This window comes from Oncorhynchus masou, chromosome 6 (genome assembly GCF_036934945.1).
Source record: "Oncorhynchus masou masou isolate Uvic2021 chromosome 6, UVic_Omas_1.1, whole genome shotgun sequence".
Taxonomy (NCBI): domain Eukaryota; kingdom Metazoa; phylum Chordata; class Actinopteri; order Salmoniformes; family Salmonidae; genus Oncorhynchus; species Oncorhynchus masou.
Genome location: NC_088217.1, coordinates 78066352 through 78094149, shown reverse-complemented (window position 1 = coordinate 78094149; position 27798 = coordinate 78066352). Strand labels below are relative to the sequence as shown.

General features: G+C 47.4%; 1 protein-coding gene across 1 annotated transcript in view; it reads right to left on the bottom strand.

The window, feature by feature from the left end:
• Window positions 1-19472, bottom strand: part of LOC135541211 (ephrin-A2-like) — a 32304-nt gene extending 12832 nt beyond the window's left edge. The window contains exon 1 of the mRNA XM_064967315.1: window positions 17897-19472. Coding sequence (XP_064823387.1) covers window positions 17897-18087 — 191 coding nt within the window. The 5' untranslated portion in view covers window positions 18088-19472. The remainder of the gene's footprint in view (window positions 1-17896) is intronic.
• Between the last annotated feature and the right edge of the window lie 8326 nt (window positions 19473-27798).

Genomic DNA, 27798 nt, shown 5'->3' with positions numbered 1-27798 from the left:
TCGACCATCAGTCGACCATCAGTCCAGTGGCGTTCTCCAGTGACTGTCCAGTCGACGGTTAGGGTTCCTGCTATACATGCATTACCGAAGTGGGCTGAGCCAGAAGTGGAGCGGAGCCGCCACCGCGGAGTAATGCTCACCCTGGTTTTGCGGCCGGAGTACGCAACTTGGGGGGGGGGGTGTACTGTCACGCCCTGACCGTAGATTGCTTTATATGTTTCTATTGTTGTTTGGTCAGGGTGTGATTTGGGTGGGCACTCTTTGTTTGTATGTCTAGGATTTTGTATTTCTATGTTTCGGCCGTAGTATGGTTCTCAATCAGGGACAGCTGTCTATCGTTGTCTCTGATTGGGAATCATACTTAGGTAGCCTGTTTTTCCACTTTATTTGTGGGTAGTTGTATTTCTGTTTAGTGTTTGTTTCACCTTGCAGGACTGTTTCGGGTTTTCCTTTTGTTATTTTTGTATTCAGTGTTCAGTTCCTTAAAATAAAGATGAACACGTATCCCGCTGCATTTTGGTCTGACGATTCCTCTTCTTCCGATGAAAGCCGTTACAGTAGCCATATTCTAGTACTTGAATTTCTGAGCTCCGAATTCATGTTCAAGTGGGCTACTTCAAGCCCCTTGTCGTTTAACATGGCAGGTGTAACATGGAAAATAAAAGGGATTTGTCATGTTATTTCATTACCAGATCATGTTGTGAATAAGCCCACTAGGCTATGTAATTTGTCGTCATTATATGCAGAATAATTAATAGGAAGAGTGTTGGATGTTGCGCAATAGTCTATTTTACACAATTGCGCACAGCTCGACTTAGGAATGAGACACCAAAATATTCTGGACCTACAGTACCAGTCAAAGGTTTGGACACCTACTCATTCAAGGGTTTTTCTTTATTTTTACTATTTTCTACATTGTAGAATAATAGTGAAGACATCAAAACTATGAAATAACACATATGGAATCATGTAGCAACCCAAAAAGTGTTCTTTGAAGTAGTCAACATTTGCCTTGATGACAGCTTTGCAAGCTCTTGGCCTTGTAGTGTTTGATCCCCCTTATACTGTATCTTAATGTAATGACATTAAATAAATGTGTTATCAATGACTTATTAACAAGTTGTCCAGTATAAGAAATCCTCACTGGTACCCTAGTTTATAGAAAGACCTGTGTGTGTGTGCTTCATTGTGTGTGTGTGCTTCGTTGTGTGGGCGTGTGTGTGAAGGGTTTAGGTTGTGAGGATTTCTTCTCTAAAACAGAAACACAGCTTTTCTCCTCCAGTGGCCAAACCTTGCCCCCCACCGATCTAGAAATAGGCATCCGCTCAGGGGGAAACACACACATCAAGCGACGTCCATAGTGTAGCAGCTCTGTTCCACTCTTTCCGTTTTCAACCCTGAGAATGAAAAGCAATAGTAAAATGGGAAGATCTACACACATAGCTGGCCAGTCAAATAAATGCAACTCTCTAGCCTCATTGGGTTTCAAATAATCATATTTTTATTTTGTTAATTTACTACCATTTATGTTCTTGACATTGCGAGCTATTCACTGGTGGAGATGTAAAAGCAATCTGAATAAGGGCTGGATTCAATCCAATTGCGCATTACACGCAATGTTCCCACATTGCTCAATCGGAAATGACCTTTAAATGCCTGTCACGTCCTGACCATAGAAAGCTTTTATTTCTATGGTAGAATAGGTCAGGGTGTGACTGGAGGGTTGTTCTAGTTTATATTTTCAATGTGGGGTTCTAGGTTTATTTTCTATGTTGGTGATTTGCATGATTTCCAATTAGAGGCAGCTGGTTATTGTTGTCTCTAATTGGAGATCATACTTAAGTAGCATTTTTTCCACCTGTGGGTTATGGGATATTATTTATGTTTAGTTGCCTGTTAGCACTGCATTGTCGACACGGTTTATTTATTCTTTATTGTTTCGTATTTTTTCTAAGTTTCACTTTCTAATAAATAATGTGTAACTCTACTTATGCTGCACCTTGGTCCAACATTCATTCCAACGAACGTGACAATGCCAAGCGTGTTTCAATGTGCGAACGGATTGAATCCCGGCCGAAGTATATTCGGTTACATACCCAATATTGGGGGTGAGTTAGAGAGAGTAGCCTAACAGGGATGATTGAGATAGTAACAGGACTGACTGACTATTGTAACTGGACTGATTGAGATAGTAACGACTGACTGAGCTATAACAGGGATGATTGGATGGGTTACATTATTGATAGAGATATTGACAGCACTAATCGAGATAGTAACATGATTGGTAGAGATATTGACAGCACTAATCGAGATAGTAACATGATTGATAGAGATATTGACAGCACTAATCGAGATAGTAACATGATTGATAGAGATATTGACAGCACTAATCGAGATAGTAACATGATTGATAGAGATATTGACAGCACTAATCGAGATAGTAACATGATTGATAGAGATATTGACAGCACTAATTGAGATAGTAACATGATTGATAGAGATATTGACAGCACTAATCGAGATAGTAACATGATTGATAGAGATATTGACAGCACTAATCGAGATGGTAACATGATTGATAGAGATATTGACAGCACTAATCGAGATGGTAACATGATTGATAGAGATATTGACAGCACTAATCGAGATGGTAACATGATTGATAGAGATATTGACAGCACTAATCGAGATGGTAACATGATTGATAGAGTTATTGACAGCACTAATCGAGATGGTAACATGATTGATAGAGATGTTGACAGCACTAATCGAGATAGTAACATGATTGATAGAGATGTTGACAGCACTAATTGAGATAGTAACATGATTGATAGAGATGTTGACAGCACTAATTGAGATAGTAACATGATTGATAGAGATGTTGACAGCACTAATTGAGATAGTAACATGATTGATAGAGATGTTGACAGCACTAATTGAGATAGTAACATGATTGATAGAGATGTTGACAGCACTAATTGAGATAGTAACATGATTGATAGAGATGTTGACAGCACTAATCGAGATAGTAACATGATTGATAGAGATATTGACAGCACTAATCGAGATAGTAACATGATTGATAGAGATATTGACAGCACTAATCGAGATAGTAACATGATTGATAGAGATATTGACAGCACTAATCGAGATAGTAACAACACTAATTATAAATAATTATATAAAGCTAAAGAGACTTAAAGCGTATAAATAAATATTTTTCTTGTTAACAAAATAGAGTGTTGGGCAGAAGGGTAAGCTATATTCTGAATAATTCACATTAAACACACACACACACACACACACACACACACACACACACACACACACACACACACACACACACACACACACACACACAGGGTAAGCTCTTGTGTGAATTATTCAGGTCAGCCAAACTGTTGCTGCTGTTGGCTGTGCTGTGTAGCTGTTTCATATTTAATGGTCCTTTTGATGTGTATTAATTAACTACTGCTAGCTCTGCTGTTTCTCTTCCTTTAAACACACACACACACACACACACACAAAGACACACCTCGTTAGCCTGTGGGCCTAATGGCGAGATGAAAGAGAGGAAAGAGGAGGAGAACGGGGGAGGAAGAGAGACTAACTAACCCTCAACTAACTGATACAGGAGTAGCTAGGAGAGGTTGTGTCGTTAAGAAGCGATGTGTGTGTGTTCCTCTGGCGCTCTCATTTTAATCCTTGTATAGGGGTTGTGGTGGGAATCTGCACACCATGCTAAATCGATACACACCCTTTCACTTTAAAGAGAGTGTGTGCCTGTGTGTGTCCACCTTAGTATGCAGCTCAGACTCAGACATAGCGGGGGAATATTTGGACTGGGGGGAGGGGGGTTACATAAGACAGACACTTAAGTGGTTTTGACCTTGGTTACAACCCCCTCATATACACACACACAGTCACAAACAGTCACACACAATCAGTCACACACACAGTCTCACACACACAGTTACACACATAGTCACACAGTCACACACACACACACTCACACACACACACACACACACACACACACACACACACACACACACACACACACACACACACACACACACTGAACTTTATTTTAAGCACTGAGTGCATACATGAAGGCAGTGTGTGTGTGTTAATGTAGATTAAGAGCCTGAAAGAGGACACATTGAACTGAGGGAAACAGGGGACCATATCCTTTATTCCCCCCTTCTCTCTATTCTTGCCTTCCCCTCCTTTTCCTCTAGGTCTTATCATTCCCCTTCTCTTTCCATGACCCTCTCCACTTTCCCGCCATCTCCTTCTCTCCTCCATATCCTTCTCTTTCTCCTTCTCTTTCCTCCTCTTCTCTTCCATCCATCTCCTTCTCTTTCCTCCTCTTCTCTTCCCTCTATCTCCTTCTCTTTCCTTCATAGCCTTCTCTTTCCTCCTTCTCTTCTCCTCCCTCCTTCTTTTCCCTCCATATCCTGCTCTTTCCTCCATAACCTTCTCTTTTTTCCATATCCTTCTCTTTCCTCCTTTTCTTCTCTTCACTTCCTCTTTCCTCCTTCTCTTCTCTTTCCTCCATCTACATCTCTTTCCTCCATATCCTTCTCTTTCCTCCTTCTCTTCCCTCCTCTTTTCCTCCATCTCATTCTCTTTCCTCCATATCCTTCTATTTCCTCCATCTCCTTCTCTTTCCTCCATATCCTTCTATTTCCTCCATCTCCTTATCTTCCCTCCTTCTCTTTCCTCCTTCTCTTCTATTCTCTTCCCTCCTTCTCTTCTCTTTCCTCCTCTTTTCTTCCCTCTTCTTTCCTCCTTCTCTTCTCTTTCCTCCTTCTCTTCACCTCCATCTCCTTCTCTACCCTCCATCTCCTTCTCATTCCTCCATCTTCTGTTTTCTTTTTCTTATCAGTTGTCCTTCCTCTTCTCTAAACAGTTCATTTTCACCATCTCTCACTCCATCCCTCAGTAAAAAAGATCAGACAGGCTGTTTGCTCTCTCTCTCCCTCTCACTCCCCCTCTCTCTTTCTCTCTCTCTCTTTCTGGCAGGATGACAGCTCTCACTCGTCCCAGGGCAGGCCCTTATGTAAACAGCCCCATCGCACTCAGGCTGTGTGTGTATGTGTGTGTGTGTGTAAACCCTCTCATTACCATATCAAAGCCTGTGATCGCTCCTCTCCTCCCAGTGTTAGAGTGGCATATTAATAGTTGTGTAGGTTAAACTTCCAGATAAAGCAGGCTGATGAAGGTTAGCTCCCTCTGTTTGAAAGAGTTCACTTACTTGCATTTCCCTGCGGTGTGTGTGTGTGTGTGTGTGTGTGTGTGTGTGTGTGTGTTTGTCGATTGAAGAATATGATACAGGACTGGGCTTTGATTGGCTGACAGATTTGATTGGCTGACAGATTCATCTTTTGATTGGTCCTACCCCGAGGCTCTCAGATGACCTTCAGCAACTTTCTCAACTTTTTTTCTCATCCAGCACTTCTCTCCTCTCATATCCCTCTATACTCTCCTCTCATATCCCTCTACACTCCCCTCTCATATCCCTCTACACTCTCCTCTCATATCCCTCTACACTCTCCTCTCTTATCCCTCTACACTCTCCTCTCATATCCCTCTATACTCTCCTCTCATATCCCTCTACACTCCCCTCTCTTATCCCTCTACACTCTCCTCTCATATCCCTCTACACTCTCCTCTCTTATCCCTCTACACTCTCCTCTCATATCCCTCTACACTCTCCTCTCATATCCCTCTATACTCTCCTCTCTTATCCCTCTACACTCTCCTCTCTTATCCCTCTACACTCCTCTCCCCTCTACACTCCCCTCTCATATCCCTCTACCTCTCCTCTCATATCCCTCTACACTCTCCTCTCATATCCCTCTACACTCTCCTCTCATATCCCTCTACACTCTCCTCTCTTATCCCTCTACACTCTCCTCTCTTATCCCTCTACACTCTCCTCTCTTATCCCTCTACACTCTCCTCTCTTATCCCTCTACACTCTCCTCTCTTATCCCTCTACACTCTCCTCTCTTATCCCTCTACACTCTCCTCTCTTATCCCTCTACACTCTCCTCTCATATCCCTCTATACTCTCCTCTCTTATCCCTCTACACTCTCCTCTCATATCCCTCTACACTCTCCTCTCTTATCCCTCTACACTCTCCTCTCATATCCCTCTACACTCTCCTCTCTTATCCCTCTACACTCTCCTCTTATCCCTCTACACTCTCCTCTCTTATCCCTCTATCCCTCTACCCTCTACTCTCCTCTCATATCCCTCTACACTCTCCTCTCTATCCCTCTACACTCTCCTCTCTTATCCCTCTACACTCTCCTCTCTTATCCCTCTACACTCTCCTCTCATATCCCTCTACACTCTCCTCTCATATCCCTCTACACTCTCCTCTCATCTCCTCTCATCCCTCTACACTCTCCTCTCATATCCCTCTACACTCTCCTCTCATATCCCTCTACACTCTCCTCTCATATCCCTCTACACTCTCCTCTCATATCCCTCTACACTCTCCTCTCTTATCCCTCTACACTCTCCTCTCTTATCCCTCTACACTCTCCTCTCATATCCCTCTACACTCTCCTCTCATATCCCTCTACACTCTCCTCTCATATCCCTCTACACTCTCCTCTCATATCCCTCTACACTCTCCTCTCATATCCCTCTACACTCTCCTCTCATATCCCTCTACACTCTCCTCTCATATCCCTCTACACTCTCCTCTCATATCCCTCTACACTCTCCTCTCTATCCCTCTATCCCTCTTACACTCTCCTCTCATATCCCTCTATACTCTCCTCTCTTATCCCTCTACACTCTCCTCTCATATCCCTCTACACTCTCCTCTCTTATCCCTCTACACTCTCCTCTCATATCCCTCTACACTCTCCTCTCATATCCCTCTACACTCTCCTCTCATATCCCTCTACACTTCTCCTCCCATATCCCTCTACACTCTCCTCTCATATCCCACTACACTCTCCTCTCCTCTCTTATCCCTCTACACTCTCCTCTCATATCCCTCTACACTCTCCTCTCATATCCCTCTACACTCTCCTCTCTTATCCCTCTACACTCTCCTCTCATATCCCTCTACACTCTCCTCTCATATCCCTCTACACTCTCCTCTCATATCCCTCTACACTCTCCTCTCATATCCCTCTACACTCTCCTCTCATATCCTCTATATATTCCTCTACACTCTCCTCTCATATCCCTCTACACTCTCCTCTCATATTCCTCTACACTCTCCTCTCATATCCCTCTACACTCTCCTCTCATATCCCTCTACACTCCCCTCTCTTATCCCTCTACACTCTCCTCTCATATCCCTCTACACTCTCCTCTCATATTCCTCTACACTCTCCTCTCATATCCCTCTACACTCTCCTCTCATATTCCTCTACACTCTCCTCTCATATCCCTCTACACTCTCCTCTCATATCCCTCTACACTCTCCTCTCATATCCCTCTACACTCTCCTCTCATATCCCTCTACACTCTCCTCTCATATCCCTCTACACTCTCCTCTCATATCCCTCTACACTCCCCTCTTTTATCCCTCTCCCCTCCCGGGACTAGTTTTGTACGGTACTACCCCTCCCGGGACTAGTTTTGTACGGTACTACCCCTCCCGGGTATGAGAGGGTTGGGGAAGCTTATTGAAATAAATTGACTTAAATTATGTAACTGCTCCAGTGATTTTGATGAAATTGAATAATTGAATCTCACAGTAGATGCTTCACATTTGTCTGATTGACTGACGACTAACTAACTGATTAACCAACTGACATAAATATGAGTTTTCCCTTCATTCCTGCCCCACCCATCTCTCTCTCTCTCTCCCTCCATCCCTCTCTCTCTCCACCCACCCATCCTCATGTGTGTCTACTGTGGTAGCCTGACTTAATCACTCAAAGCTGGAAAACACTTCACTAAATCCATATCGAACACACACACACATCCATATCAAAATGAGGTTATATTTGCGGGCAGTTTGCCACATCTTTGATCAATAATATCATTTCTGTTTTATTAATACCTTCAAACACTGACATACCCCGTAAGCACTTTACCAGAAAACAAGCAACTATAACCCCCTTCTGCCCCAACCCTTTACCAGACAGCCACCATCCCAACCCTTTATCAGACAACCACCACCCCAACCCTTTATCAGACAACCACCACCCCAACCCTTTACCAGACAACCACCACCCCAGCCCTTTACCAGACAACCACCACCCCAACCCTTTACCAGACAACCACCACCCCAACCCTTTACCAGACAACCACCACCCCAGCCCTTTACCAGACAACCACCACCCCAACCCTTTACCAGACAACCACCACCCCAACCCTTTACCAGACAACCACCACCCCAACCCTTTACCAGACAACCACCACCCCAACCCTTTATCAGACAACCACCACCCCAACCCTTTACCAGACAACCACCAACCAAACCCTTTACCAGATATGCACCAACACTTTACTAGACAATCACCACCCCAACCCTTTATCAGACAATCACCAACCCTTTACCAGACAACCACCAACCAGACCCTTTACCAGACAACCACCAACCCAGCCCTTTACCAGACAACCCCCAACCCTTTACCAGACAACCCCAAACCAGCCCTTTACCAGACAACCCCCAACCCTTTACCAGACAACCACCAACCCAGCCCTTTACCAGACAACCCCCAACCCTTTACCAGACAACCACCACTCCAGCCCTTTACCAGACAACCCCCAACCCTTTACCAGACAACCCCAACCCAGCCCTTTACCAGACAACCCCCAACCCTTTACCAGACAACCCCAACCCAGCCCTTTACCAGACAACCACCACCCCAACCCTTTACCAGATATCCCCCAACCCTTTACCAGACAACCCCAACCCAACCCTTTACCAGACAACCACCACCTATAGAGGATTCTCTAACCAGCCAACCAGCATCTATAGAGGATTCTCTAACCAGACAACCAGCATCTATAGAGGATTCTCTAACCAGACAACCACCACCTGTAGAGGATTCTCTAACCAGACAACCACCACCTATAGAGGATTTTCTAACCAGATAACCAGCATCTATAGAGGATTCTTTAACCAGACAACAAGCATCTATAGAGGACTCTCTAACCAGACAACCACCACCTATAAAGGATTCTCTAACCAGACAACCAGCATCTATAGAGGATTATCTAACCAGACAACCAGCATCTATAGAGACAACCAGCATTCTCTAACCAGACAACCAGCATCTATAGAGGATTCTCTAACCAGACAACCAGCATCTATAGAGGATTCTCTAACCAGACAACCAGCATCTATAGAGGATTGTCTAACCAGACAACCAGCATCTAACTCTAACCAGACAACCAGCATCTATAGAGGATTCTCTAACCAGACAAGCACCACCTATAGAGGATTCTCTAACCAGACAACCAGCATCTATAGAGGATTGTCTAACCAGACATCCAGCATCTATAGAGGATTCTCTAACCAGACAACCAGCATCTATAGAGGATTCTCTAACCAGACAAGCACCACCTATAGAGGATTCTCTAACCAGACAACCAGCATCTATAGAGGATTCTCTAACCAGACAACCAGCATCTATAGAGGATTGTCTAACCAGACAACCAGCATCTATAGAGGATTCTCTAACCAGACAACCAGCATCTATAGAGGATTCTCTAACCAGACAACCAGCATCTATAGAGGATTGTCTAACCAGACAACCAGCATCTATAGAGGATTCTCTAACAACAGACAAGAGGATTCCTAACCAGACAAGCACATCTATAGAGGATTCTCTAAGAGGATTCTCAGACAACCAGCATCTATAGAGGATTCTCTAACCAGACAACCAGCATCTATAGAGGATTCTCTAACCGGACAACCAGCATCCTTTCTAACTCATTTGTCTGTCTCACTGTATAAACTTCCTCTTTTTCTCTTCAAATGATTTAACACATTTCTACTTTTAACCCTCTTATGTCTCTCAGCTTTCTCTACTGAAATGTCGTCTTGAGGATTAATAAGGTATGAACCTATCAGCCTATACATGTGAAAGTATAAGTGATTTGACGGTAGTTTAGAGAAAGCATTTGGCTAATAACACTTTTTTCAATGTCTATGTACAAAACATAGAACATTTCGAAATAATTTGACAGTGTAGATGGATCATTAATACATTATTTATCCATCTGACTGTGTAGAGAAAGTATAAATGATTTGTAGAGCACAGGGTTACAGCCGAGGTTCGTGTGTGTGTGTGTGTGTGGGGGGGGGGTAGAGCTAGGCTGCCCTGCCCTGCTTAGAGACGAATGTGGAAGCATTACAGGAGATGTTCTTCTTCACAGCTGAAACATGTTAAAGCTGAACATTTGCGAAATAGCACAGTGCACGAATGCACCTGAATGAGGCTGGCAGAGAGAACCTGAATTATACATCCAGGCCGTCTCTCCAAATTAGTGAGAAAGAAGGAGGGAGAGAGAGATTGTGCCTCATCACCTCAAAACTAATAAAGACAGCAGTGTGTGTTGGGGGGGGGGTTAATTCCCTCTCTCCACAACCAGAGAGAAAACAGTCTTTGAACTTTGAACCAATGAGTAGATGTTGCTGGGAGCATTTCCTCACCAGCTGTGGCTCGCGCACACACACACAAACACAAACACACACACACCTGAAAACATCTCTCTCATACATACAAGTATTTTCACTCTAACTGTGTTTCTATACACACACACACAATAATGCTTAAAGTTAGTGTCAGGATTTGGCCAGGGTTAGTGGTTGGTCACCATGTAGTAAACACCCAAAGCGTGGATTACAGTCTGTCCTTGTTAGCACCCAGCCCTCCATAGGACCGCTTTCAGGATTTAAGGAAACTAATAAGGCATTTAATCATTTGGGTGAACTATCCCTTTAAGAAGCCCAGCGTAAAGCTGTTAGTAATGTTAGAAGGTAGCTGCACCGCCACTTTCTCAGCAGTCTAGTTTTTAGGACCGACCCAGTTTAGAACAGTGCACCATCTCTAACACACACACACAAAGACACACAGTTCTGGGATCTGGAAAGAAGACAGAAGTGTGCGTTTGAAGTGTGTGTGATCAAACAGTGAGTATGCAGCTCCACAGCCATACGCCACAACTCATACCTCACACACTCCTCCTGTAACTCCTCCTGTAATCTCTGTATCTCCCCACGCATGTCTTTGTCCCTGCCTTTCTTATAGTCTATTTCTCTACTTCTTTCCTGAGAGAGACCGCTCACTCCTGTCATTTCATTGTCGTGTGGGTGGGTGGGTGTGCGTCTGTGTCGAATACCTTCTTTCCATCTCTTATGTTTCTATGCAATATTGAATGTTTCCAATCTGGCATGAAGGAGAATGGGCCCTCTGAATCTCTAGTATATTGTGTTTCTAATACAGTACACCAGTACATATATGCTATCTTTGACAATTACTATCAGGTATTGTATAGATCAATAAAAACAAAGAAGGCTATATGAAGTTATATAATGTGTGTCCCTCAGTGTTATGTCATTGGTGTTACCGCCTTGAAAATCAATGATTAGAAAGATATACAAGGACCTTGAGCATTCTCTCCAGTGGCAAACTGTTATCGGGGATGGGTCTATATTAAATAAAATTATGTTACGGCTTTCTAGGTGGGAAGGAGAGTCGGACCAAAATGCGGCGTGTAGATTGGATCCATGTTTAATAAACAAACGTAAAACACGAATCAATTACAAACACTACAAAACAAAGAACGTATGAAAACCGAAACAGCATATACTGGTGTAAATAAACACAAAACAGGGACATAATGACATCAGGACAATCACCCACGAAACACTCAAAGAATATGGCTGCCTAAATATGGTTCCCAATCAGAGACAGAGAACACCTGCCTCTGATTGAGAACCACTTCAGACAGCCATAGATTTAACTAGAACACCCCACTAAGCTACAATCCCAATACAAACACACCACATACAAAAACCCATGCCACACCCTGGCCTGACCAAATAAATGAAGACAAACACAAAATACTTCAACACCAGGGCGTGACAGAACACCTTCTGCCCCCCCCCCATGGGACGCGGGACGTGGACCCCTCTCTATCAAAGTCTTAGTCCCTCCTCCATGCTGACTGGCGGCTCTGGATGCTCCATGCTGACTGGCTGGTGGAGGAAGACCCGTCTTAATCTTATGCGTTCTGGCTGCTCCATGCCGACTGGCGACGGCTTCAAGGTTGCCAGCTCCATACTATCGAGGCTGTTTTCCATTCAGGCCTTCCGTCTGACGGCGTTTCAGACTGGCAGGCCCTGGCAGCTTCACGACTCAGACCTGGAGGGAGTTTTGCAGACTGGCAGACCTGGGGCTTCCGTCAGTCTGGGGTTTTGGCTTTCATCCCCAGTCTAACGGCAACTCTCAGAGCTGGAAACTGTTTTGTCACCCTCCGATGTATGACCATAGCTCCAATCAGACTGGCAGCTCTGGCAGCTCCTTGCAGACTTTCAATCATTTGCTATCCCTTTCGTAACCAGCTCCTTGGTCGACTACCTTTTCCATCTCTTATGTTTCTACAGCTCTGGGCTAGCTGCTCCATATATGCTGCATTACTGACTGCTAAAAACTGGTTATATCTCCATGTTATGTCAGACCGACAGCTTAGAAAGATATACTGGACTGACCATTCTCTCCGAAACTGTTCTGGCTCTCCATGCATACCGGCAGTCCTGGTCTGCTCCATGCAGGCTTTGGTGTCCAGGGACATAATGCATCAGGACAATCACCCACGCACTCAAAGCACCTGGAAGGGGGAGACTCGGCACTTTGCGCTAGATAGAACGGCGGAGGCTCCCAATGGGGCCGCTAAAAAACCCAGGCGTAAATGGACAAACACAAAATCCTTCAGATAGGGCGCAGGAGAGCAGGAAGGCTCTGACAGCGCTCCATGGAGAACCTTCGCACTGTAAGCCTGATGCGTGGTGCTGGCACTGGTGGTACTGGTCCGTTCCGAGACACGCTCAGGTCATTAGCCTGGTGCAGTGGAGCTGCCACCGGAGGGCTGCATGTGGAGGTTGGTAGCTTTTCTCTGCAGCCATATTGTATAGATCCGCTACTGGGTTTGGTCACCCGGGCACCTTCCATGTCTCCTGTGCCTCTACCAGCCTGAGCACCGCCTGCCGAACCTTCCTGGTTTTGTCCTCCCGGTAGCTCTGCCAGTGCGGCGAGGTGGAATTTGCCCGTACTGGGCGCAGACTCCCCGGGGACCCGTCGCAAGGCTGTTGCCATGGGCGCAGACCAAGGTGACCAGATGCATTTGGCTCGCATTCCGTAATCTAGCCCGGGCGATACGCTGAGCTGGAATATCTTCGACCCGGTTTTGGACACCGTTCTTCGCACCTCAGCATGCGCCGGTAACCACAGGGTTCGTAGGTCATGCGTGGTGGTCATCAGTACCTAGTGGCCATTGGGAGGGGTACGGTCCTGAGGAGAGGAGTTGGGTTCCCTCTCGGGACGTGCTGGACCTTCATTCCAGCTGATCGATGATTTCCTCCGTTGCCGCCAGGTTTCCTCCTCGAGTGCGCCAGGCAGGCGCTCCCAAGTGGGGGTACTGTCATGTCTTATTATGTCTGTTCCTGTCCTTTCTCTTCACTCTGTCTCTCTCTGCTGGTCTTATTAGGTTACCTTCTCTGTCTCTCCTTCTTCAGCTGTTCTACATCTCCCCTAACTAGCTCATTCATCCTTTCCCACCTGGTGTAAATAAACTTCCTGTTCTCTCTTTCTCCTCTGATTAGGTCTCTATTTCTCTCTCTGTTCCTGCTACTTTCCCAGTGTCAGATTCTTGTTTGTGTTTTTCATGCCAGAAGCAAGCTATCGTCTCGTTTGCTTCCACCTTGTCCTATCCTGTCGGAGTCGGCAAACTGGACAGGTGCATCCTTAGCACTATACAACGTCGGAAGAGGATTTATGCCATTCCTGTTTTTTCATTAAAGAACTCTGTTTTCTGTTAAAACCGCTTTTGGGTCTTCACTCAAGTACATAACAGTCGGGAAGCAAGTTCAGGGAGTGAGTGTTTTAATAAATAAACGCAACTAAAAACAGGAAACACAAACAACGCATAGACATGACACTGGAACAGAAACAATGGCGCCCCGGGAAGGAACCAAAGGGAGTGACATATATAGGGAAGGAACCAAAGGGAGTGACATATATAGGGAAGGAACCAAAGGGAGTGACATATAAAGGGAAGGAACCAAAGGGAGTGACATATATAGGGAAGGAACCAAAGGGTGTGACATATATAGGGAAGGAACCAAAGGGAGTGACATATATAGGGAAGGAATCAAAGGGAGTGACATATATAGTGAAGGAACCAAAGGGAGTGACATATATAGGGAAGGAATCAAAGGGAGTGACATATATAGGGAAGAAACCAAAGGGAGTGACATATATAGGGAAGGAACCAAAGGGAGTGACATACAGTGCCTTGCGAAAGTATTCGGCCCCCTTGAACTTTGCGACCTTTTGCCACATTTCAGGCTTCAAACATAAAGATATAAAACTGTATTTTTTTGTGAAGAATCAACAACAAGTGGGACACAATCATGAAGTGGAACGACATTTATTGGATATTTCAAACTTTTTTAACGAATCAAAAACTGAAAAATTGGGCGTGCAAAATTATTCAGCACCTTTACTTTCAGTGCAGCAAACTCTCTCCAGAAGTTCAGTGAGGATCTCTGAATGATCCAATGTTGACCTAAATGACTAATGATGATAAATACAATCCACCTGTGTGTAATCAAGTCTCCGTATAAATGCACCTGCACTGTGATATTCTCAGAGGTCCGTTACCTAGGCCTGGTGACCTAGAGGTCGGAGAGGGAGCACACGTGACACATTGGTGTTACCCTCATTGGTGTTAATACTCCTACTGGTGACACAATGTTATCATAATGGTAAACGTTATTTACAGTCATTAAGGTACCATGTTAGTTGATTTAGAATGGGAAGATGCAACTAAATACATTGAAATAAATACACATCAAGAAGAATGAAGTACTTTTTCCCCCAAAGTGCCATGCCCAAATGTCACCGTAATTCAAGAAGGACCTGTCAGTGAAGCGAGATCAGATTAAGAATAAGGGGATATTTCAGACAAGTGCCTCCATCTTTTAAAACATATCATGAGTGGTGATGTGATTGCAATATCAAACACACACAACACTAAAAACAGAGATTTCCTGACAAAGTTGGCTGAGTGAAAGTTGTTCCGAGTCCTTAAATGCTTTATAGACGTTTAACATCACCTGTGAAGCTAAACCAAGTGGAAAACAGATTGTGTACACCAGCAAAACATCTCTTTTTGTCTCCACATAATTTCTCTCATTCACATCTCGCTTCAAAACTCTTCTGATTCTCTCCTTACAACCTCTGTCTCCCTCCCTCCCTCTCTTTCTGTAAAAATGGTGTACTGAGAGCACACACACACACACACACACACACACACACACACACACACACACACACACACACACACACACACACACACACACACACGCACGCACGCACACACACACACACACACACACACCAGAAGCTTTGATTACTGTATTGTAATCAAGTCAGAGACGTTAAAGGCTTTTGTTGTCTTGTCTCCTGTTTCTTTTCTGTTGTTTAGAAGTGTTTGTCATAATTGGTGTACATCAGTCATAGTGGGAATAAAATGTAGACAGACACAGACAGAGAAAGAAACAGACAGACAGGAAAACGGGCAGACAGAAGCTGTTTCATGTCAAACAGAGAAAACAGTAAGATAGAGAGACAGGCAGACACACACACTATCACACAGAGGTTTGCTGTTACATGTAAGTGTATAGTGTGTGTGTGTCAGAACAAACTGAAATATATATCTGATTATGTCACAGGGGACAGTAGAGAAAGTGTGTGTGTGTGTGTGTGTGTTGGGGGACAAGGGCAAGACAGATACATGGATGTGAATGTGCCACAGGGGACAGGAGAGACTGCGCATGGCTAAGTCTGTGTGTCTGACACAGTTGCGTGGAGAGTAGGCCTTTCTGCGCACACAGACACACACCCTTTTCAGTCTCTCTCTGAGGACATCCATCCCATAGCATGAAACCCTCTGCAACCATCATTAGGGACCTCTGGAGGAGGATGGAGAGAACCACAAAGCATTCCAGAAGAGAGAGGAGAAAACGTGATGGGGAGGAACAGGATGGGGAGAAAACGGGATGGGGAGAACACGGGATGGGGAGGAAACAGGATGGGGAGGAACAGGATGGGGAGGAAACAGGATGGGGAGGAACAGGATGGGGAGAAAACAGGATGGGGAGAAAACAGGATGGGGAGAACACAGGATGGGGAGGAACAGGATGGGGAGGAAACAGGATGGGGAGGAACAGGATGGGGAGAAAACAGGATGGGGAGAAAACAGGATGGGGAGAACACGGGATGGGGAGAAAACGTGATGGGGAGGAACAGGATGGGGAGAAAACGGGATGGGGAGAACACGGGATGGGGAGGAAACAGGATGGGGAGGAACAGGATGGGGAGAAAACGGGATGGGGAGAACACGGGATGGGGAGAAAACGTGATGGGGAGGAACAGGATGGGGAGAAAACGGGATGGGGAGAAAACGGGATGGGGAGAACACGGGATGGGGAGAAAACGTGATGGGGAGGAACAGGATGGGGAGAAAACGGGATGGGGAGAACACGGGATGGGGAGAAAACGTGATGGGGAGGAACAGGATGGGGAGAAAACGGGATGGGGAGAACACGGGATGGGGAGGAAACAGGATGGGGAGAAAACAGGATGGGGAGGAACAGGATGGGGAGAAAACAGGATGGGGAGAAAACAGGATGGGGAGAAAACAGGATGGGGAGGAACAGGATGGGGAGAACACGGGATGGGGAGAACACGGGATGGGGAGGAAACAGGATGGGGAGGAAAAGAGAGGAGAAGAATAGAATTGCTTTGAAGGATCAACCCTGTGATTAGATTTGGCTATTCTCTGAGGCTAGAGAGACAGGATGCGTGTGTGTTTTGCAAAAACAAAGCTGTGTGTGTGTGTGTGGTTTGAAACTTATCTCCTGTTAATTTGTTTCTGTATAAACAAACTTTTCCATCAACCTCCCATCACACATTAATTCAGCGATACAACAATTGCATTGCACAAACAAAGCATGTTGTCTGATGTAGCACGTTGACAGAGGGAGGAGGGGAAGAGCAGAGTGAGAGGGAAAAAAGAAGGAAAGAGGAGAGAGAGAGTAGAGTCTTCCTCCTTGTCTGTTAAATATTTGAGCACTTGTGGAGAGACAGGGTTGTTTGCTGAACTAAATCAGCAGCGTCGGTGTGTGTGTGTTGCAGGGGGAGACAGGGCTGTTAGCTGAACTAAATCAGCAGCGTCGGTGTGTGTGTGTTGCAGGGGGAGACAGGGCTGTTAGCTGAACTAAATCTGCAGCGTCGGTGTGTGTGTGTTGCAGGGGGAGACAGGGCTGTTAGCCGGTTAGTGGTAATTCAACCGTGATAGAGTGGGAGCACTTTTGCTGTTTATATATGTACCTGAGAGAGAGAGAGAAGGGATGGAGGGAGGGAGAGGGAGGCTGTCCAGTCTGTCAGAATTCATTAGACTGACAGAGCGAGGCTGCTCTGCACCATGTCAATGAGACCCAGCTAACCACAGCAGTGTGCGTGTGTGTTTGCGTGTGTCTATCCCCTATACTCAATAACTAGAGAGGGAGGCAGAATGAAAGGGGGAGGCATGATGCCCTCATTGTCTATCAGAGACAAAAGGAGCTTTCAGCTCAATTATAGCATACACACACACACACACACTGTATCATCCTACCTGGGGTTCGTGCTGTTCCAGTAGACAGCATGGTGGTCGAAGATGATCTGGTCTTCAGCCCAGACGGACAGACAGGAAGACAGGACGGTCAGACACATCAGAACCACCTGCGTCACACACGTGCACACACTCCTCTGACCAGGCTGAGCCATCCACCTCACACTCCTCCAACCAGTTACACACAACATCATAGTGTCCACTTGAAGTCTGCTTGTTAGATCCACCTCCACAGTAGTGTTCGCTGGTTATGTTAGCTTACAGTTGAGTTGGAATATCCAGTACATGGACCGTCTCAATCAGTGTCTGGGCATTCAAAGATCCCAGTCCATTCCGATTGCTCCAGCCTGTTAGTGGAAACAGGGTGGCAGAGGTGGTAGTGGGCAGGATTTTGAATCCAGGACTTTGTAATGCGGTTTGGATCCAGGTGTGTTGTTTTGGTGTGTTTTTGTTTATGAACCTTATCCTGAACCTTGAACACTTTGTTAGCATGCCTAAAGCTAACCTTACCCTAACCAATCGCTAGCATGTCCAAACCTAACCTGTTGCGCTTGCATGTTGCGCAAATCACTCAATCTCAATCAATACAGGAAGAGTGTCTATGTTCTTGCCAGGGTCTGAGACTTGTCCTCCCTTATCCTCTCTGTACAACTTGTGCTCCCCTGAATATGACATCCAAACTAGTGACTTTCATTCTCCTGAATCCACGCGTTTATCTTAAGTCCACTGTCTGTCCATTGATGATTGATTACGGTGATTGTTGTTATTTGACATATTTCTGTATTTCTATCAATACTGGCGTTGATGAATTATCAGCCATCTCACGATGTTGTCCTCTCTCTATCGATCACACACCATCAGCACAAATAGAAACCTCTTCTCTCCACTCCTCTCCTCCACTCCACAAAGAGACGCGAAGCCAAATCCAATCTGGGTTTAATGTCGTCCGGGGACCAAACATCCTGACTTCCCTCAGCTCGCTGGGACTGAACTGTCTTCAGTAAGAGATATATTGGTTCGTAACAGTTTCCCCAGGGAGTAGATTTGGTACTGAACACTTTCAGTGCTGAACAGTTTCTTCAGTAAGAACTTATGTTTTGGTGCTGAAGGTTCCTCTGTAAGATGTTTCAATACTGACCAGTTTCCCCACTAACAGATTCTGTTTTGGTGCTGAAGGAAAGATGTTTAGGTACTGACCAGTTTCTATCTGGTCCTGAACACCTCCCTTAATTAAGGGAGGTCCATTTGAATATTCTTCAGATGTCCGTTCAGGTCAATAAACCACGACAGGTTAATCGTTTCCTCAGTGAGAGTGGCTGGTTGGGTCCTGTTATTGCTGCTCGTTTTCATCAGAGATCACCAGCTATCATGCTCCTCCCGTCCCAAGTTCCTCTTGTGTCTGTTTTTGCTGATTTGGATGTAAAATACAATTTGGCTTCATGGTCCACACTCCACAATGTTCTTTACGGATCAACACACAGAGACTGGCAGAGACACACACACACACAGACTGGCAGAGACACACAGACTGGCAGAGAGACAGACCGACAGAGTGAATAACGTGGCGATCCTTCCAACAGTCTCTCACGGTGACAACACTCCTCGTGGTGAATCTGATTCTCAGCTCCCGCTGCTGCCAGAATCTCCTCACTGCTCGTTCTCACCTCCTTCTCTCCCTCCCTCTTTCTCCCTCCCTCCCTCTCCCCATCCTCCCTCTCCCCTCCTTCCCTCTCCCCTCCCTCCCTCACTCTGAGCTGGCGGAGTCTCTCAGTCTCTTACCTCTGGGGACAGTGTCTGACTCACTGCTCTCACGGCTCTGAAGCCGCTTAGTTCAGCTGTATTAAACTGTATGTATCCATATGTACATAACATGGGTTAGGATAATACTGACAGTGTTAGGTTAGATTATCACTGTCAATCCAGTTACTACATCTGTACAAATAAAGTTGTGTAATCAAGTTATTACTACACCTTTATTGTACAATTAAGGTATTACTACATTTGTACTGTTCCACAATAATGTAGTTATAATTGTAGCGCATCTGTGCTGCAAGAATGTATATAATCGAAGCATTAAGAGTATTGTAATAATAAATACTAATATGTATGAACAGACCTATTGTAATGGTTCTCGTCTGGTGAAGGAGAAGCAGACCAAAATGCAGCGTGGTATTTTTGAGACATGTTTAATGAACTATACAAAAACAACAAACGGAACGTGAAAACTATACAGCGTATTTTTGAGACATGTTTAATGAACTATACAAAAACAACAAACGGAACGTGAAAACTATACAGCCTATCTGGTGACAACAAACACAGAGACAGGAACAATCACCCACGAAATACTCAAAGAATATGGCTGCCTAAATATGGTTCCCAATCAGAGACAACGATAATCACCTGCCTCTGATTGAGAACCACTCCAGACAGCCATAGACTTTGCTAGAAAACCCCACTAAGCCACACACCCAACAGCCAACAAAACCCCAAGACAAAACACACCACAATAAACCCATGTCACACCCTGGCCTGACCAAATAAATGAAGACAAACACAATATAATATGACCAGGGCGTGACAGAACCCCCCCCCCTAAGGTGCGGACTCCCGGACGCACATCAAAACAATAGGGGAGGGTCCGGGTGGGTGTCTGTCCATGGTGGCGGCTCCGGCGCGGGACGTGGACCCCACTCTATTAATATCTTAATCCCTCCTCCTCGCGTCCTATGATAGTCCACCCTCGCGGCTGACCATGGCCTAGTAGTCCTCACCCAGAACCCCACTGAACTGAGGGGCAGCTCGGGACTGAGGGGCAGCTCGGGACTGAGGGGAAGCTCGGGACTGAGGGGAAGCTCGGAACTGAGGGGAAGCTCGGGACTGAGGGGAAGCTCGGGACTGAGGGGAAGCTCGGGACTGAGGGGAAGCTCGGGACTGAGGGGAAGCTCAGGCAGGTAGTTGGATCCGGCAGATCCTGGCTGGCTAGCGGTTGTGGCAGATCCTGGCTGACTGGCGGATCTGGAAGAGTCTGGTTGACTGGCAGATCTGGAAGAGTCTGGTTGACTGGCAGATCTGGAAGAGTCTGGCTGACTGGCAGATCTGGAAGAGTCTGGCTGACTGGCGGATCTGGAAGAGTCTGGCTGACTGGCAGATCTGGAAGAGTCTGGCTGACTGGCGGATCCTGGCAGACTGACGGATCTGGCTGCTCCATGCTGACTGGCGGCTCTGGCTGCTCCATGTAGACTGACAGCTCTGGCGGCTTCTTGCAGACTGGAAGCCCTGGCGGCTCCTTGCAGACTGGCAGCTCCTTGCAGACTGGCAGCTCCTTGCAGACTGGCAGCTCCATGCAGACTGACAGCTCTGGCTGCTCCATGCAGACTGACAGCTCTGGCTGCTCCATGCAGACTGGCAGCTCTGGCTGCTCCATGCAGACTGGCAGCTCTGGCTGCTCCATGCAGACTGGCAGCTCTGGCTGCTCCATGCAGACTGGCAGCTCTGGCTGCTCCATGCAGACTGGCAGCTCTGGCTGCTCCATGCAGACTGGCAGCTCTGGCTGCTCCATGCAGACTGGCATCTCTGGCTGCTCCATGCAGGCTGGCAGCTCTGGTTGCGCTGAACAGGCAGGAGACTCCAGCAGCGCTGTAGAGGAGGAAGGCTCTGGCAGCGCTGAACAGGCGGGAGACTCCGGCAGCGCAGGAGAGGAGAAAGGCTCCGGCAGCGCTGAACAGGCGGGAGACTCCGGCAGCGCAGGAGAGGAGGAAGGCTCCGGCAGCACTGTAGGCCTGATGCGTGGTGCTGGCACTGGTGGTACTGGGCCGAGGACACGCACAGGAAGCCTGGTGCGGGGAGCTGCCACCGGAGGGCTAGTGTGTGGAGGTGGCACAGGATGGGCTAGACCGTGAAGGCGTACTGGAGATCTTGAGAGCAGTGCTGGCACAGGACGTGCAAGGCTAGGGATGTGAACAGGAGGCCTGGTGCGTAAGGCTGGCACCAACTTCACCAGCCGACTAACACTCACCTCAGGACGAGTATGGAGCGCTGACCCAGGTGCCATCAAATCCCCGACACGCTCCGTCGGGCGAATTCCATGCAAAAAGCACCAACTCAGCAACTCCTCTCATTTCTCTCTCCTCCAATTTCCCCATTAACTCCTTCACAGTCTCTGCTTCGCTCACCTCCAACACCGGCTCTGGTTCTGGTCTCCTCCTTGGCTCCTCACGATAACCAGGGAGAGTTGGCTCAGGTCTGACTCCTGACTCTGCCACACTCTCCCTGAGCCCCCCCCCCCAAGAAATTTTTGGGCCTGACTCTCGGGCTTCCTTCCGCGCCGCCGTGCTTGCTTCGCCAACCTCATTCTCTCGTAACCTTCTGCACACTGCTCTATCGAATCCCAGGCGGGCTCCGGCACTCTCCCTGGGTCGACCGCCCACCTGTCTATCTCCTCCCAAGTTGTGTAGTCTAGATTTTGTTGCTCCTGCTGCCGCTGTTGCTTCTCCTGCGACTCCTTTTGCTGTTGCCCGTTACCACGCCGCTTGGTCCTGTTGTGGTGGGTGATTCTGTAACGGTTCTCGTCTGGTGAAGGAGAAGCAGACCAAAATGCAGCGTGGTACTTTTGAGACATGTTTAATGACGAATGAAAAACAAACTATACAAAAACAACAAACGGAACGTGAAAACCTATACAGCCTATTTATTTATTTTTTTGAAAAAATGATTTATTACCTTCAATACCATTCATTCTTTACAACTCATAATTTTCATACATACTCCAATAATGGTATTTTAATTTAACTAAACAACAACCCCAAACAAAACCTCAGGGGAGCATCTACCCTCCCCGTCACCCTACAAACTACCTTTCCCTATCTCCCCGTCCCTAATCTATCCCCTTACAAATCTAAACAACACCCAGCCCTAAACCCCCCTTCCACCTCTCCCGAGCAGCATGCTGCCCCCACTTCCTCTCCTCCCTCTTCATCCTCCCCCTCAAATCTCCTTCCACCCTCCTCACTATCCCTTCCACCCCCCAATCTCTCCCTGTCTTCACCATGTTCTGCCTGGCTTCCCACAGCCCCCGTTTAAAGAGACTCATGAGAAGCCAGAGCAGAAACCTGTCCCTATCCGTCCCTCTCGCTCTCCCTACACCTCTCTCTAACCTGGCCCACGTCAATACAAAATCCCCCCTTACCAAACCTAACAACACCCGTGCCCTAGCCCATACTACTCCGGCAAAGGCACAGTCCTAAAAGACATGGCACACAGTCTCCTCCCTGCCACAAGAGGATCTTGGACAGGTGGGGGATTGCACCAAACTATACCGGTACATGATGGAACCTACCGGCAAGCACTTATGGAGGCTCAACCAATTCAGGTCCTTGAGCCTGTTGTCCAGACCCCGCGCCTGCACTCCCTCCCAGACCACTTCCTAGATGCCCACTACAGGCGCCGGACTCACTGCCTTTCTGACCTCCTCGTACAGGTGCCTGTGATCTAAACCTACTCTGGCAACTTCAACCTCAGGGTGCGCACGCAGCCACTTGGCCGCATGACCAAAGTGCCACGGCAGCTGTTCCGCCCGAGGACCCGTGTTAGACCACACCATTACGCTTCTCGCCTGATACGAGAAGAACACCCGCAGGAGGTAACCGGACGGGTGTATTACTGGATGAGCAAGCTCCGTTAACAAGAAAGAAACAAAAATTGCGTCCAGCTTGAGGGGGAAATGTGGTACTCCCCTACCTCCCTCCCCGATGGGACAGAGCATGCGTGCCCTGGCGACCCACTCACACCTGCCACTCCACATGAACTGAAACACAAGCCTCACTAGAGGCCTCCTCAGACAAGCCGGCAATGGGTAGACGTATGCCGAAAACAAAAGAGACGGCAACACATCCACCTTTAGGACCAGGACTTTGCCCATAAATTACAAATACCTAGCCTTCCACATTGCTAGCTTCCTCTGTACCACTGCGATACGCATGTTCCAGTTTAGCGCCGCTGAGCCGGAGGTCTCAAAATGGACCCCGAGAATCCTCAGGGCCCCCTCACAGAGAGATAACCCCCCGGGCACATCCGTTCTACTGCGCCATCTTCCGAAAAACTTGACGGAAGACTTTGCATGGTTCAGAACCACTCCCGACGCTCGGGTGAAATCCCCAAAGATGGCAAGGGACCTTGTCAGGCACGAGTCCTTGCATAGCAGCAAGGAAGTGTCGTTGGCGTACTGCGTCATCTTAACACGCAGCCCACCACTTCCAGGGATCAGCAAGCCTTCCACCCCTGTGTCTGCCCTAATGGCAGCCCCCAGAGGCTCCATGTACAGAACGAAGAGGAGAGCCGAGAGTGGGCACCCCTGCCTGACCTCAGACGAGAGGTCAAAAACGTCACCCAAGTGACTATTTACACTAACTTGGCACCCCGCTCCGACATATAATGTACGAATCCATCCTATGAACTTCTCCCCAAATCCTAATCGACCTAACACTCTGAATAAAAAGGATCTATTCACGCGATCAAAGGCTTTCGCCTGATCTAGCGCTGCTACCATTAAAGGCAATCCTCTATCTTCAACCCAAGCGATGGAGTCCCTGATCAACTGTAGGTTCCATCTAATAGAGCGGCCCTCTACCCCGCACGTCTGATCCTCATGGACGACGTAGGGAAGGGCTGTGCGCAACCGGTCTGCTAAAACCTTTGCAAGTAGCTTGTAATCTACACACAGCATGGTCAACGGCCGCCAGTTGCCAAGGTCTGTTACTTCCCCCTTCTTATATAAAAGTGACAGCACACCAACAGCCATTGATCCCTCCGGGACCCCCGTCTCAAGGATGGCCTTCAAGACTTCGAGAAACACTGGTCCAAGTATACCCCAAAACTTGAGATAAAACTCAGCCGGCAGCCCATCCATCCCAGGCACCTTCCCTTTTCCCATCCTCCTAAGAGCGCTCTCAACCTCTTCTAGTGAGATCTGGGCCTCCATCACTTCTCTAATGTCCTCCGGCAACCGCCTGGACAAGTGTTCTAAAAACACATTGCCCTGCTCTACATCTATTTCCCTTTCCTTAAATAAACCTTGGAAATGATCAGTTGTCAACCTGACCATATCCTCTGGTTCTCTAACTATACTACCATTTTCTTCCCTAAGCCATGCATTACCTTCCTACTCTGTCTGGCCCTAACCGACTTAAAGAACATAGCAGAACAAGTCTCATTGTGTTCTAGAAAGCCACTATGCGCACGCTCCAGGAAAACTCGAGCCTTCCGCTCCTGCAACTCCCTGAGCTGCGCCTTTAGGGTTGCGGATCTCTCCCAGTCAAACGACCCACCGAGGTTGCCTGCCTCGTACTCAAGTTCAATTAACCTTTGGATACGATCCACCTCCCTCCTCTCCTCCCTTTTTTTCCTCTTGCAATACCCTATTATAAAAGCCCTAATTCTTACCTTAACTAATTCCCACCACTCTAACACCCCCTCGCACATGGACCGGAGGCCTTCAAGCCTCCAAAAGAAACCAAAAAACCCGCCAACAAAAGCCTGCTCCTCCAGCACCTCCCGATCTAACTTCCAGTACCCCCTACCAAAGAGGCAGACTGGCGACCCCACCTGCAGGAGCACCCCGTCGTGATCCGAAAAGAAAACAGACAACAGCCGCCCAGACAACTTACCCAAAGACCTGGGTACAAAAATATAGTCGAGCCTCTGCGCAACCCCCCTGGAGTTACGCCATGTAGGACCGGCCATTTTCGGAGTAGTGTGCAGGCCACCATCAACCAGACCATGGCAAGCCATTAGCCCGGTGATGGCGCCTGCACTGCTATCCCCCCTATTCCTAAATCTGTATTAAAATCCCCCCCTATCACTAATTTCCTATTTGTGACACACAGGGGCGCCAGACAGTCCACCATCTCCCTCCTGTCTGCCACCACCTGTGGCCCATACACCACCACTAATCTAAATTTACAATCCCTTATCGTGACATCCACCCCTATAACCCTCCCCTGCATCACCACAAAAGAACCCTCCACTTGTACCTCCCTGTGCCCACACAAAATCCCTACCCCCGATGAGTGCACCCCCCAATACCCCAAACCGACTCCCCCTTGTCCCACTCCCTCTTAAACCTACTAACATCCCCTCCATCCCTCAGGTGAACCTCCTGTAAAAAACAAAAATCAAACCCCACACCCTCAAAATAACTAAAAACCGCCCTCCTCTTAACAAAATCCCTTAAACCCTTTACATTTAAACTAACAAAAGTAAAATTAGACCCCATGAAATAAAAACATGTAATACACTCAAATACTAAACCCAGACACAAAAAAACAATAACAGAAGACTCACCCAATGCTCCCCTGCTCCATATCTACCTGTGAAAACACCATCGACATCCCCCCCTCTTCCTCCATCTCACCAACCCAGGATGCAGGAATAGTGTTTGGCTCTGGGTAGCCCTGCACCCTGGGTCTACCCCCACACTCCTCCCCCTCCCCAGTGCTGCAGCTGGTTTGGAAAAAAATAGGGGAGGCTGAGTCCCCAAACAAAAAACTCCGCACCTCCTCCTGTACCCAGTCCTGAGTCTTGTTAGGTGTGACCCCACCCACCAGAAGTTGAGGGTCTGGGGAAACCAGCAGCAACCCAGAGGTTTCTCCCACCCCCATCACTCTCTTGACCATCCCCTCCCTCTCATTGTCGGCCAATCGCACCCTCCTCTTCATTCTCTTCTTTGGTGATGGCGGCAGTGGAGAGATACCACCCTCCCCCCCGCCAGCTCCTCCACCATACCCCTCATCTCTGCCACCAGGGCACTTTCCCCCCACTCCACTTGCTCTTCCACCGTCTCCTTCTCCACCACCCCTCCCTCGCTTTCTTCTCTCTCATGCTCCTCCACTCGCTTGCCTTCTTCCGCCGCTTTTCCTGGTTCTCCTACTCCCGTGCCTTCTGTTTCCTTCTGTCTTCCATCCGCCGCTTCTTGCTCCTCCTCCTTCCTTGCAGCCTTCCCCTCTGGACCTGTACTCTGGTCATGAGGTGTGCTTCCTTCCCCTCCTCTTCTTCCTCCATCCCTGCAGCGCCTGCAAAATGGAGGCTGACGTGCATAAAACAACGTCCCCCTGTCAGCCCGCAGGGAGAACATAGCAGGAGGATGGAGGTAGCCACCATGTCCCTTTGGGTCCTCCCTGAGGAGGGCCTGGAAACCTCTCCTCCCATTCCAAAACCCAAGAGAGTCTTTGAGGTGCCTTGCTGAGGAGACGTTATCCATGTATCTCCCCAGAAAGACCCTCACCTCTTCGTCCTTAACGTATGGGTTGTATATGTTGACAGTTACAACCCTAAAGTTGTTCTTCGCCAGGCTTGTTATTTCATAGTGACTCATCGGCTTCTCACCTCCCACTGCTCTTGCCCTTCTCAGGATATCATCGTGTTTTTCCTCTGTATATAGTGCCACGTCATATGCTCCCTCCAACGAGTTGCCTTGGAAACAAAACACGTCCTTCACCGTCAGCTTTAGAATCCCCATCAATATTGTCCTTCCAAAAGTTTCCCGTCCTAAAGGCTCCAACTCCTTTTCCTTCCAAGCAAACCGAATCGTGTTGGCCAGCCCAATCCCAGGGACCGACCGTGTTGGTGGATTTTGCACCATCTCCGCAAGGAGAATGGTGCACCCGGCTCATGTTCTCTTCCAAAACAAGGAAAAAAGAAAAACCAAAGTGACTGAGCCTATACTGGTGCAAAGTAATACAGAGACAGGAACAATCACCCACGAAATACTCAAAGAATATGGCTGCCTAAATATGGTTCCCAATCAGAGACAACGATAAACACCTGCCTCTGATTGAGAACCACTCCAGACAGCCATAGACTTTGCTAGATAACCCCACTAAGCCACACACCCAACAGCCAACAAAACC